The sequence below is a fragment of the Myotis lucifugus genome, unplaced genomic scaffold (assembly GCF_000147115.1).
Source record: "Myotis lucifugus unplaced genomic scaffold, Myoluc2.0 scaffold_42, whole genome shotgun sequence".
In the NCBI taxonomy this organism is placed as follows: domain Eukaryota; kingdom Metazoa; phylum Chordata; class Mammalia; order Chiroptera; family Vespertilionidae; genus Myotis; species Myotis lucifugus.
Window position 1 is genome coordinate 4195240 of NW_005871090.1, and position 12614 is coordinate 4207853.

At 38.1% G+C, this 12614-nt stretch overlaps 1 protein-coding gene across 13 annotated transcripts in view; it reads left to right on the forward strand.

Moving 5' to 3' along the window:
• The window catches only part of NDUFAF5 (NADH:ubiquinone oxidoreductase complex assembly factor 5), a 31424-nt gene that overhangs the window by 16120 nt on the left and 2690 nt on the right, over positions 1–12614 (forward strand). For 8 of the 13 annotated variants that reach the window (XM_023753197.1, XM_023753198.1, XM_023753196.1 and 5 more), the window contains 2 exons: positions 2167–2364; positions 8438–8498. In XM_023753197.1, coding sequence (XP_023608965.1) covers positions 2167–2364; positions 8438–8498 — 259 coding nt within the window. Of the gene's footprint in view, positions 1–2166; positions 2365–8437; positions 8499–11708; positions 11805–12614 lie in introns of all 13 variants that reach the window. The other 5 variants (XM_023753203.1, XM_023753204.1, XM_023753205.1 and 2 more) reach the window with 2 other exon arrangements.

Here is a 12614-nt window from a genome sequence, read left to right on the forward strand (position 1 = left end):
TGAACAGGTCCTTAGAGGGTAGGTTAGGTTTGGAGTGGGAAGACATTCCAGAAATGCAGAATCAGGATAGGTGCCAGGTACAAGAGCCAGGAGCATGAGAGGACCAAGAGGAAGCCTCTTTGGAGGATTAGCATAGTGCTTGGATGTGAGGTATACTGGGACCAGATTTGGGAGGACTTGGGTGACAGAATGAGGAATTTGGAGTTTATTCTTTAGGCAGTTCAGAGTCACTGGAGAATTTTGAAGAGGAAGGTGACATGATTAAACAACTGGATGGCAGGATAATAACTACCATATGTGAAGCACATCCCATTTGCCAATCACTTTGTTCTTTTATATGTGTTAAATAACTGTGCAAGATGTCTTCCTTTTGTTGATTAGAAAGCTGATGCCAGAAGTTGGTTCAATTGAAGTGAGATTGTTTCAGTGTTCCAGGCATGAGATAAACTAAACCTAGGTGGGAATGATAGGAGTGAAAAGGAAGAGAGAGGTATTTAGGACTCTGCAAAGGAAGAATCCACAGTTTAGTGGCTGGTTAGATCTGAAGATCTAAGAGAGGGAGGAGTTAAAGTTTTGAGTCTGGATACCTGGGAGAATAATTAGTAAAAGTAGAAGGAAAAATGATAGTGATCGGATAAAGGGAATAGAAAATAATAATGAACAGAAATGCGGCAATTGTAAAGGGGAGTTGGTTTAAGAACTAATATGTGTTGGATGTGCTGTGGAGTGAGTTTGCCAGGAGACAACTGTTCATGGCACAGTAAGTTGAAGATGAATTTAGAGTTCTAAGAAGATCTACAAGCTAAACATAAGGTTTGGAAAATAATCCTTGTGAAATCCATGGGAATTGATAAGCCCTCTGAGGTAGAGAGAAGCTGCAGAAGCTCAGGACTGAATATTAGATACTTGCTATGTTAGAGTCTGGTGACTAGAGAAGGAAGTAACTCTAAAGGGACAAAAGGGAAGAAACCAAGGATTTTGCAGTTTGCTTATATACTAGTAGTGTTTTGTAATTGCTTCATGTTTTATAATAATTTTTTTTATATTTTATAATATAAAATATATAATTAAATAATATATTTAATATAAATTCAAGATGGATACTCTGATTAGAAGAGCCTGCTGTGATTTGGGTCCTGGTTTACTTCAGAATCCATCCTTTCCTGTGATGTTCCTCATTGTAGAGAATAAAGCTAGTTACAGATTGTAGGTCTAAGAGGGTCATGAGTAAACATTGGTGATTCTGGAATTCCTTCTAGCCACTACTTTGCTTAAGTTACCAATTAAAATGTTTTTGTTCTCAAGCTAGAAAGAAAGTTAGTTACTTCTCCTGAAGGAAAGCTAATGTGTTTCCAGGTTAATGTTGTGAATCATAATGGTTTCTTTATAAATTAGCTTTTTCTGCATATCAAGCCACCCCAGCTTAGTGATTTAAAACAACAATTTATGTGTCTTGTGATTTTTGTGGGTTGGGAATTTGGGCTGGACTTAGGAACTTCTGGTTCTGATGTGGCTCACCCATGTGTCTGTGCTCCGCTACTAGATTGTCTTGGATCTTGGTGGTCAAGAATGGCCTGAGCTGGGATGCCTGGCTTACCGCTGCTCCTCAGGCTAGCTTGTTCACCACATGGTAGCCACACGGGGCTCCAAGAGAGCAGATAGAGCATGCAAGGTCATTTGAGACCTCAGTTTGACACTGACGCACTGTCACTTGCACTTGCTTTGGCCAAAGCAAGTCACAGACCAACCCAATTCAAGGAGTGGGGAAGTAAACTCCATCTCTTGACGGGAGCTGTTACAGAATGGCATTTCAGAGGACACAGACACAGAGGGAATTGTGACTTTTGCAATCTTCTACACTATATACTTTTTTGTTATTTTTCTGAATATAAAAATAAGTTTTCTATTAGTAAAAAATTTGAAAACATAACATTTTACAGATACTAATACTATTAATACATGTATTGTCTATCTTTACAACAATGTTAAGTATAATGCCTTTCTGGTAGTTGTTGCCTTAGGTGTTATTTATTAAATTATCTGATCATTAATTTGACAGAATAAGAATGTAATCACAAGATATTGATTTAGACACCATATATTTATTCTTTTACCATTTTTATATATAACATTTTGAAAAGTTTTGTTGTCTTGTATTTATTACAGATTCATTATGTTTTAAAACCAGATGGAGTTTTTATTGGTGCGATGTTTGGAGGCGACACCCTCTATGAACTTCGGTGTTCATTACAGTTAGCAGAAACAGAAAGGGAAGGAGGATTTTCTCCACATATTTCTCCTTTCACTGCTGTCAATGACCTGGGACATCTGCTCGGGAGAGCTGGCTTTAATACACTGACTGTGGTAACTATCCGGAGTCTCGAGTAACCCAGTAATTACATAGTTCAGAAATAGCTTCTCATTTTAAAGGTAGACAACTATAGGTATTAATAGCATTATGGGAAGGTTTTGGCACTTTTTCTATTGCTCTCTTCTGTTTTTTAATCCTCATCCAAGGATATGTTTGTTTGTTTGTTTGTTTTAAAATTGATTTTAGAGAGAGAGGAAGGGGGAGAGAGAGAAGCATCGATAGGTTTCCTCCCAAATGTGCCCCATCCAAGGATTGAACCAGCAACCTAGGTATGTGCTCTGAATGGGAATCAAACCCACAGTCTTTTGGTGTACAGGACGATGCTCCAATCAACTGAGCCACTCAGTCAAGGCTATCTCTCTCTTTTTAAGTTTAGTGTGTATAAATACATATTGATTGACACAAGATAGGAATGTAAAATGTTTAGTATTTGTTATCTGAATAGTAGCTCAAAAACTATGTACCTCAGTTAACAAGGAGGTTATTTTCTTTTTAAAAAAATCTTTATTGTTGAAAGTATTACATAGGTCCTCCTTTTTCCCCCATTAACCTCTTCTAGCCTGCTGCCTCCCTCCCCCGCCCTGGCCCTTACCACCCATTATCTGTGTCCACGAGTTATGCATATATGCATACAAGTTCATTGGTTGATCTCTTCCCACCCACCCTCTTTTGCCTTCCCTCTGAGGTTTGACAGTTTGTACATGTTTCTATGTCTCTGGGTCAATTTTTGATCATCAGTTTATTTGGTTCATTAATGAGGCTATTTTCTAAGACATACTGCTCTATAGAATCTTCAAATGCAGAGGTCGGTGTAATGTGAGCATTAGAGCATTCCCAATGATAGGTGCCAGGGCTGACCAGCGGACCCTGAGCGATGGATGAATGATTACTCTGACACATGATTGCTGTGAAAGAGAGGGCTAAGGGACTGCCTGACTATAGGAACCAGACAGCCTCAATCACCTGCCTCTTCAGATAAACACTTTTGAGATAAAGTTTATCTTTTAGATACAATCAGTAGGGTAAGTAATCTTGGGAGGACATATGTGTCTGCAGTGTCCTTTAAGCAAGGACACCTAAAGATTAAACATAAAGATTCCGGTAAACACCAAGGGTCCGCTCCTGAACAGACTTGTTTAGAAAGATCAAGGAACAATTAGGAGTGGCCACCTTCAGCAAACTTCCCTATGTTGGAATTCCAAGAAACAAGGGCGGGCCGCCTTCAGCCAACTTCCCTTTTCAGAATTTCTGCCTTACAGACTTTCCAACCAAGTCTCCTGTGCTTCCCTACAGATAGAGGAATGGGTTGTATAGGAATTTACAGCACTACCTCTACCTCCAACCCCTCAGTTGAAATAGTGCCATATGAGAGAATGTGTATTCACAAGGCCTAGGGTTAAATCAGGGTTAGAAAAGGTAGGATGGGGGATGTACTTCATTAGGGCTGAAGAGATCTGGAAAGCAGACCCACAGGCCATCAGGGCAGAAGAAACATGGAATCAGCATGGTACATGGTTGTCTGACAGGTGTAATTTGGATCCTTACCTTGTCCTTTTACTAGTTAAAGGCATTTAGGGAATTTACTTCACCTCTCAGAGCATTCTTTTTTTCTTTCCTTTTTATTTTTTAATGCAGATGTTACTCACCTCAGGTGGTTGTTAAGATTAAATAACATAAAGGGTGTGAAGTGCCTACATTTCAGTAGATGCTCAATATAGTAGCTTCTGCCTTCCTCTTTCCCCCTCATCCTCCCCTGGCACTTTCCAGGCTAAGGCTTCCAACAGGGGGCCATCTGTAGAGAAAACGATTACCCCCTTCCAACTCCTTTCAATAACAGAGTAATTCTGAAAGACGCCATTACTGCCTTCAGAGATTGGTTGAGTAGACTTTCCATCATTTTCCAAACCCTTCAAGGCCTGGAAACGTCTCTAAACCTGATTAGACGAAATAGGTCTTGATGAAGAAAAGCTTTTCATTGCATAATTAGGATGATAGGCTTAAAATCATCTGTTTAAGGTGATTTAGTGTGAATATATTTCATAAAATCAGGCAACCAAAAATGAATTGTCATATCCGTCCTAGTTTCGATAGAAAGGAGGGGCATGGACCAGGGCCTCTGATGGTGGAAAGGGTCTTTCAGGGAAGGAAGAGGAAATAGGCTAGGAACTAATAACAACCCTCAAGATTTCACAGTTCTGTCTTTTGTAAACTCTCAAATGGCATGAGCCAATAGAAACTGCATTCTGAGATGTTGGGCAGCTAAAAATGGAAAACTGCTTCATGTGAGGGTTCTGGTTTATAATTAAAGCAAAAACTCTCAATATAGGCAATTGTACATTGAGGGAGCACTATATAATTTTAATGCATTTTTAATTATATAAGTAATAACACAAATATATTGGTTATGAACATTGTACTCTGCAGATAAAGTGGAAAGTCTGTCATTACCTCTTAGTCCCCAAAATTTTAGTTTTCTCCTGAGAGCAACACTTCTCAAAAACTTGGTCTTATGGTCCCTCTACACACTTAAAATTATTGAGGACCTTAAAGGGCTTTTGTGTATGTGGATTATAGCTATCAATATTAGCTATATTGAAAATTAAAACTGAATTTTAGTAATTATTTAAAACTAACAATAATATACCAATTACATGCTAATATAAATTACCTATTTTTTTTGTGTGAGAAAGAACTGTATTTTCTAGAAGTAAAAAACAATTTTTTTTGAGAGGAAAGAATGTCATTGCTTTGCAGTTTTACATATTTCTTTAATGTACGGCATAATAAAATCTAGATTCTCATGTTTGCTCTGCATTTACATCAATTGCAATATCATGTCATGTAACTTCTGAAAAATCCCATTGTATTCTTATGAGAGAATGGAAGATGAAAAAGTCAGATAGCATTTTAGTATAATTATGAAAATAGTTTGACTTCATTGAAGCCACAAAAGGGCCTTTAAACCACATTTGAGATCTAGAAGTAGCTATCGTCATCATTTTGTGTGTAATGTTCCAGATTTTTAAAAATAATAAATACTCTACCATACTATATATAGACATACATACAAACATATGTATATATTTCTGAAACTTATTTTTCATTCTTAATGGAGTATTTTAAATTGTTTCCCAAATCAATACGAATATATTTGCTCTAACTTCTGCGCATTATTCTCTAGTACCGTGGTTCTCAACATTCCTAATGCCGTGACCCTTTAATACAGTTCCTTATGTTGTGGTGACCCCCAATTACATTGTTACAAATTGAACATAATTAAAGCATAGTGATTAATCACAAAAACAATATGTAATTATATATATGTTTTCTGATGGTCTTAGGCGACCCCTGTGAAAGGGTCGTGACCCACAGGTTGAGAACCGCTGCTCTAGTATGACTGTACCGAAGTTTTATTTAACTATTTCCCTAATAGTTAAATTTAGGTTTGTTCCAGTTTTTTTAAAAAAATATATTTTATTGATTTTTTACAGAGAGGAAGGGAGAGGGATAGAGAGTTAGAAACATCAGTGACAGAGAAACATCGATCAGCTGATCAGCTGCCTCCTGCACACCCCCTACTGGGGATGTGCCAGCAACCAAGGTACATGCCCTTGATCGAATCGAACCTGGGACCCTTCAGTCTGCAGGCCGACGCTCTATCCACTGAGCCAAACCGGCTAGGGCTTGTTCCAGTTTTTTGTTATTGTTGGTTCTTTTGCCTATAGAAACAATTCTGAAATGACTGTTCTTGTATTGTGTTTTTATTTATTTATTCAATCTTATGACAAACATTTATTGAGTACTTTCTCTGTGCCAGGCACTATTCCAGATACTTTGGATGTAGCAGTAAGAAAAACAGAAATCCCTGCTTGATTTTCTTGGATTTATAGGGGACCTGTCGGTAAACTAGAGGATCCACGTTGTAAAGAAACATGGTTTTGTTGTTTGTATGTAATTTCATCAGATCTTGAGAGAGGACTGTGACTGAAATAAGTCAGAATCCACTGGTTTAAAGATTATCTTTATAGTTCACCCTCTTAAGAATTGCTTCCCATATTGTGTTACAATTCGGTTAGTCCACGTGGTTTTCCATGGTTGTCAAGAGGATTCTGCATTTTAGAAAGATTTCTACTAAAAATGCTTAACCTGGTATCATAGCATTTAAAAGCCTACATTTTTCTTAATTAGGAAATCTATTAATTCAGAATAATTTTCATGTTCTTCTCCAAACATGAACTGAATAACTTAAACATTAATATAATACAAAAATATTGGTGTAGAATCTTCTTTATAGTTTACAAAATTAGAGAGTTGCTGATTTAATAATAAATCTATAAATTTGTTCTTTGAGACATGTACACTGTCTCTAAAGTGCTGTATTAACATTGCACTCTAATTCATTTTCTAAAAAACCCATCCAAAAAAGCTTTTATATAATCAATTATACAGGTTTATGTTGCATACAACATTAGATATATTGCTTTTATACTGCTATGGTTTCCTATTTTTAAATGAAATCAAGTTAAATTAAAGCCAAATAGTTATATTTACATTTATATGACCCTCTTAGTGAATTATTTTCAGAGTCATTTGGCATTCTAAATGAAGCTCATTTCCTTTTAGGTAGGACCGAGTGCCAGACTAGTATATTAGGAGAAAATGCAGGTGGTCCATCTTAATTTGAATGAGGCCTTTGACAAAGCTATTGTGGTACTCTTTGACTGAGATGAAGATAGTGCTTTTAGATTGTTTCATTGAAGAAGGTTTTCAAAGAATATTGCTTAATGGCTGCATATCAGCTTGGAAGAAATTTTGTTTTTAATCTTAGGATCTCTTTTTAAAAATAGTTTCTTAATACAGAAAAAGATGTAGAAGAAATGAATTACCCGGGGACTGTCTTGTTAAAAGGTTCACAAACTGATTCATGCATTTCTTTAAAAAAAAAAAAAAAGTAAGCCCTGGCTGGGGCCTCAGTTAGTTGGAGCGTCATCCCATACACCAAAAGTTTGCAGGTTTGATTCTTGGTCAGAACACTTACCTAGGTTGCTGGATTGATCCCCAATTGGGAATCGTGTGGGAGGCAACCGGTTGATGTTTTTTTCTCACATGGATGTTTCTTGCCCTCCCTCCCTCCCTTTCTCTCTCTCTAAAATCAGTAATAAAAAAAAAATATCCTCGGGTGAGTATTAAAAAGAAAAACTGAAACAATCCCAATGTCCATTAATAGAGAATTGGTTAAATAAATTAAAGCATATCTTTTTAATGAAATAGTACACAGCTGTTAAAAAGGAATGCAGTAGATATATGTCTATAGGGGAAGATCTCTAAGATGTTATTTTCTAAAAAATTCAAGAGTGCAATATAGAAAAAGAGGAAAAGAGTATGTATTAGTATGTATGTACACATAGTACATATATAGTTGCATATGTAGGTTTTAAGTGATATAATTGTATTTGAGTCTATGAGGAAAAATTGTTCTGAAAGGATGTATAAGACAATTAACAAAGGTTATCTTTGGGGAGAGGGACAGAGTATCAGAAGTCAGGAGGAGGAAACTTCTTTTCACTTGTGACCTGCTCTGTATTTATCGCATTCTTTCTATCTATACATTTTTTATTTCTTTTTAGGCGGTTAAGGTTAAAAGCTTTTCTGAAGCCTTTTGATTTTAAAAAAGAATCAACCTAACATAATCCAAAGAAACATATTTTGGGGTGAAATCCTGCTCCCCTACAGTCACCTGGCAGAATTTTTAGATGTGGAGAAGAGGGTAATGGTTTGCAGAGAGCACAGAACAGACTGATTCTGTGTTGTTCCCAGAGAAGGAACTAGAACCAGTTGATAGAGTTTTAGGATGTGTTCTCTTAAAATGGAAAATATTTATTCTGCAATTTGAAATCATCATAAATCAAACATAAGCCAGATGACATCTGTGAAGAAAGTTGTAACTTAGAGTCCTGCTTACCATGAGAGATTGGTCTGGGTAATCTCTGTGGCCTTTTGAATCTGGATTTTTTTTCTTTTATTTTTTTGTGATAAATGTCAAATGAATATTTTCTTTTTAAATAGGACACTGATGAAATTCAAGTTAACTACCCTGGAATGTTTGAATTGATGGAAGATTTACAAGGTAAGGCACTTTAAAGCATTTTCACACTTTCTCCACCACACCAGGCACAGAACAGATAGTTAAATTTGTTTGGGTTGGGACTTTGCTAGTTGAGAGTGACATAAAGGCAAATGGGTGCAAAAGGTGAAGGGATTAAGAAGAACAGATTGGTAGTTACAAAATAGTCATGGGGTGTAAAGTATAGCTTAGGGAATATAGTGAATAATACTGTAATAACTGTATGATGCCAGGTGGGTACTAGAGTTATCGGCGGGATCACTTCTCAAACTATATAAATGTCTAATACACTTGAAACTAATATAATCTAATATTGAATGTCCACTGTAATTGACAAATTTAAAAATAATTCCAAGAGTGTAATTGAAATAATCTAAGCTGGAAGGAACGGTACTTTGAAAGAAAAAAAGAACAAGCTAATGGATTGGCAAAAAGTAGAGGAGACGTGCACAAGTGATCCCAAGGTGGTAGGAGAGTGATTGTGGTTGAAATACCAAGAACACTGGAGCACAGGAGATGGTCAGCATACAGGATATTTGAATTAATGATTTTGGAACATGTTGTAGATGTGATGGAGAAGTCCATTAGTGGTGAGGAGACTAAGAAATCTTAGAGGCCATGGTACTTGACGGTTATTAACAGTGAAATCACCTGTGCTGGTGGCAGGACTTGTGCACAGAGGGAAATTGAACCAGGTGAATGACAGGAGGGCCTGGGAGCCTGATATCTGACAGCAGCAGGAGTGGTGCGGGTCTCAGCAGGGTAAGGGTTTTAATAGGCAGAGAAGTAATGGCTTGGAAGAGGCTTGGAGCAGCTACGAGGACACAGACCCTGCCCTTGGCCATGAAAGAGGTGAGGTATGCAAAAACACACAGCTACCACTGAGGGCTACTGGAAAAGTGACTTTCTCTATGGAGAGCCTTAACTTACCCCCAACCCCGTGAGCATCTGTGAGGTTGGATTCTTTTGTTACACAAATGGCATAAACAAGTTTGATGAATGGGGAAGCTGTATGGATTAAAGGCGCGTTGTGTGAAACCAGGGAGCCTTCATCTGGATCCTGAAAACTTAAAGTGATTTAAAGCAAGAGGATTATAAAAATAAATACTTTGTTTACAGACTTATAGTTTTTTTGTAAGCGTTATTGCACTCGCTTCCCTCAACCACTCTCTGGTAACTACTTCATCTCTGCATTACAAGTGAGAAAAAGGAGGCCTAAAAGAGAACACTTACCTCCTAGTAGAAGAATTAGGTGCTAAACTCTTGCCTTCTTGACTCTTGCACTGGAACGCTCTTACCTGATTCTACTGCTTCTTGTAGCTACCCGTTTGTAACAGATCCATTTGAGCCATTGTCCAGCCTCCTTTGAGAACCACAAGGGGAAAGACGTGTAGCGGAAAACTTACTATTATAGTCATTCTTTATTTATTATACTTCAGTACAGGGCCTGGCAGCCTTAGCGTGCAGCCCATCATGACAGGGAAGCAGTAATAACTCACACACTCCCTCCTGAGCCCTGCCCCAAACACTTGGCTCCCCCTGATCACTGAGCCCCTTTACTGGAAAGCTTGAGAGATGATGGTATGCTGGTAATTTATCATTCACTGTTATGATAAGGGTACTTTTCAAATACAGCATTTATTTTTGTTCTGCTGCACAAAAAATGCTATGCTCATGATTCATTTCAAGAAAGGAAAGAGAGACTAGAAATTAGACATATCAATTGAAAGAGGTTGCGACCCTCTGATTTGAAACTAGAGTACTTACTCTGTGCCAGGTGCAGTTCTTTGAGATTTCCTAGTATCCTAATTTTACACATGCGCACATTGAGACATCGGGAAGTTAAGTATCTTGTCTGTGATCACAGTAAGTCTGGAGTTAGGATTTGAATCCAGAGTCCTATACTGGGTATTTGATCTATGTGGGTTTTTTTTCATTGAAGTTAGATGGATGTTCAGTAAAATGCACTAATCTTAAGTGTACAGCGGCTTTTATTTTTAACTATCATCCAAATGAAGGTATAAACTAGAAGGTTGACTCATACCCGCTCCCAGTTGATAACCTGGGTTTTAAATTGGTCATTATTTGGGGGAACGGTTGCCCTTTATTTACCTTCAAGAGGCTTTGCCAATGCCCTATAGTCTTTTACACAAATCATGTGTTTTAGTCTTAGATATTTCCTGTTCTTAGGAGGTTTAAGAGGAATTATTTAAAGATAACTTAAAGATAACTTGTAAAAATGATACCTAACAAAGTAGATACAAACATTAATGATTGAGTTTATATTCATTCACTTACCATTTATTGAGCATCTACCATGTGCCAACCACTGAGCCAATGATAGGAATACACAGTTCCTGATGTCAGGGAGCTTATGCTCTATGGAGAGACAGGCATCTGTATTTAGCTGTAAAATGAGATCAATACAGAGAGAAACGAGTAAAAGCCCCTAAACCTTCTTAGGGAGTCAGGGATGCTTTGCAGAAGAGGCAGCACCTCAGCTAAATGGGCTTGCCAGGAGAATGAAGAGTGGGTGCAGGCTTGGGGCGGGGCGGGCATTGCATTCCGAGCCAAGAAAGTGGGCTGTGTAAAGGTAGAGATGTAAGAGGGTGCACACTTCCCTAGTGAAGGAACTGTACAGTAATGCAGTACTGCTTGAACATGTAGAATGTGGGGGTGATGGAAAATGATGCAGGAGAGGCCATCAGAGGCTTCTGGATTTTCTCATGTGAGCCTGGTAGTGTCTTGGAAGAATTTTGCACAGAGGAAAGACAATCAGGTTAGTGTGTCAGAGGGCTCACCCTGCAGCTATGTTTATGAGCATATTTATGAGGAAGGTGAGACTAGAGCTACCATAGTTAACCTCTCTTGTTCTGCCTGAGGAAATTGAGGCACAAAGAGAAGTCACTTGTTCATGGTGATGTATTTAGTAAGTGGTAGAGCCAGGGTTTAAACCCAGTGTAGCAGCCTGATTCAGATCCTGAAGTCTTTACTACCCTCCTCATGAGAGGTCAGAGGCAGCTGAGACTGTAAGAGGTGGTCAGGGATGAATGGAGGAGGGAGAAGCATGGGAGAATTCCAGGTGTGCGGCTTTGCAGACTGGAAGATGGTGCTACCTTCAAATTGTTTTTTGGTATTTTACATTGCATTATACATTTTTTCTTGGTGGTTGTGGTGCTGCTCATTCAAGCTGCCATTATTATTAATTCACAGAAAAAAGTCAAGAATGTTGACCTAACTTTACAAAACAAGTTGTATATCAGCGACGAATGCATGAAAAGTTTTGGAGGCTATCACAGTAGTTTTAAGGTAAGTTCAGTTATTATTATTATTTTTTTTTAGACAATTCTCAGTATTTTTCCTAGTAAACTGGAATAAATCAGATTTTTTTTATAAACAGTTGAACTTAACCTTAAAAACACTGTGAAAGTCTTATTCAGTTACCTCCTTCCAGATTTTTCTGTTATGCCAAAGTGCAGAGCTGCTCAGGAGTCCCCAGATGTGTTTCCCAGGTGGTCTTCAGTAAAGGCCCATCAGGATGCGTTAGGAAATGTTATCATTCCACTTTGAAGATCACAAAACTGAGTTTAATAGAGATTAAATGACTTTGCTTCCGGTCACGGAAGGGTCAGAACTGGGATTCTGATCCCTCAGTCTTTGCGCCCATCACAGTGCTTCTGCAGGAGGGAAGTTCAGGGTGGCCATGCATGTCCCTGTGAGGGGGTGGGTTGCCCTGGCAGCAGAGTTGCTGGCCATGCTGTATAGTAGTGCTCTTGAATTTCTGTATCAGAAAGAGCATTACGCCTGGGTCAGACCTTCAGGAAGAGCATTGTGCCTAGTAATCTCAATTAGCAGATCCCAGTAACAGTTATTTAGAAGGCATTTCATAGAAATGCATTAAATATTTACATTTAAAAAATGAAACCTGCATTTCACGGGTGCTACCTGTTATCTAATCGTCAGTCTTGGAAACCACAACCATCATCAGCAATAGACTCTTCCAGCATGAGCCCAGTTTACCTATAGCTGATACTCACTATGCAGGAGAATGTTTTAAAATTAGATTATGTAATGAGTCCAAAATGTCAGCATTGGAAGCCTGGGAGATCCTCTAGTCCA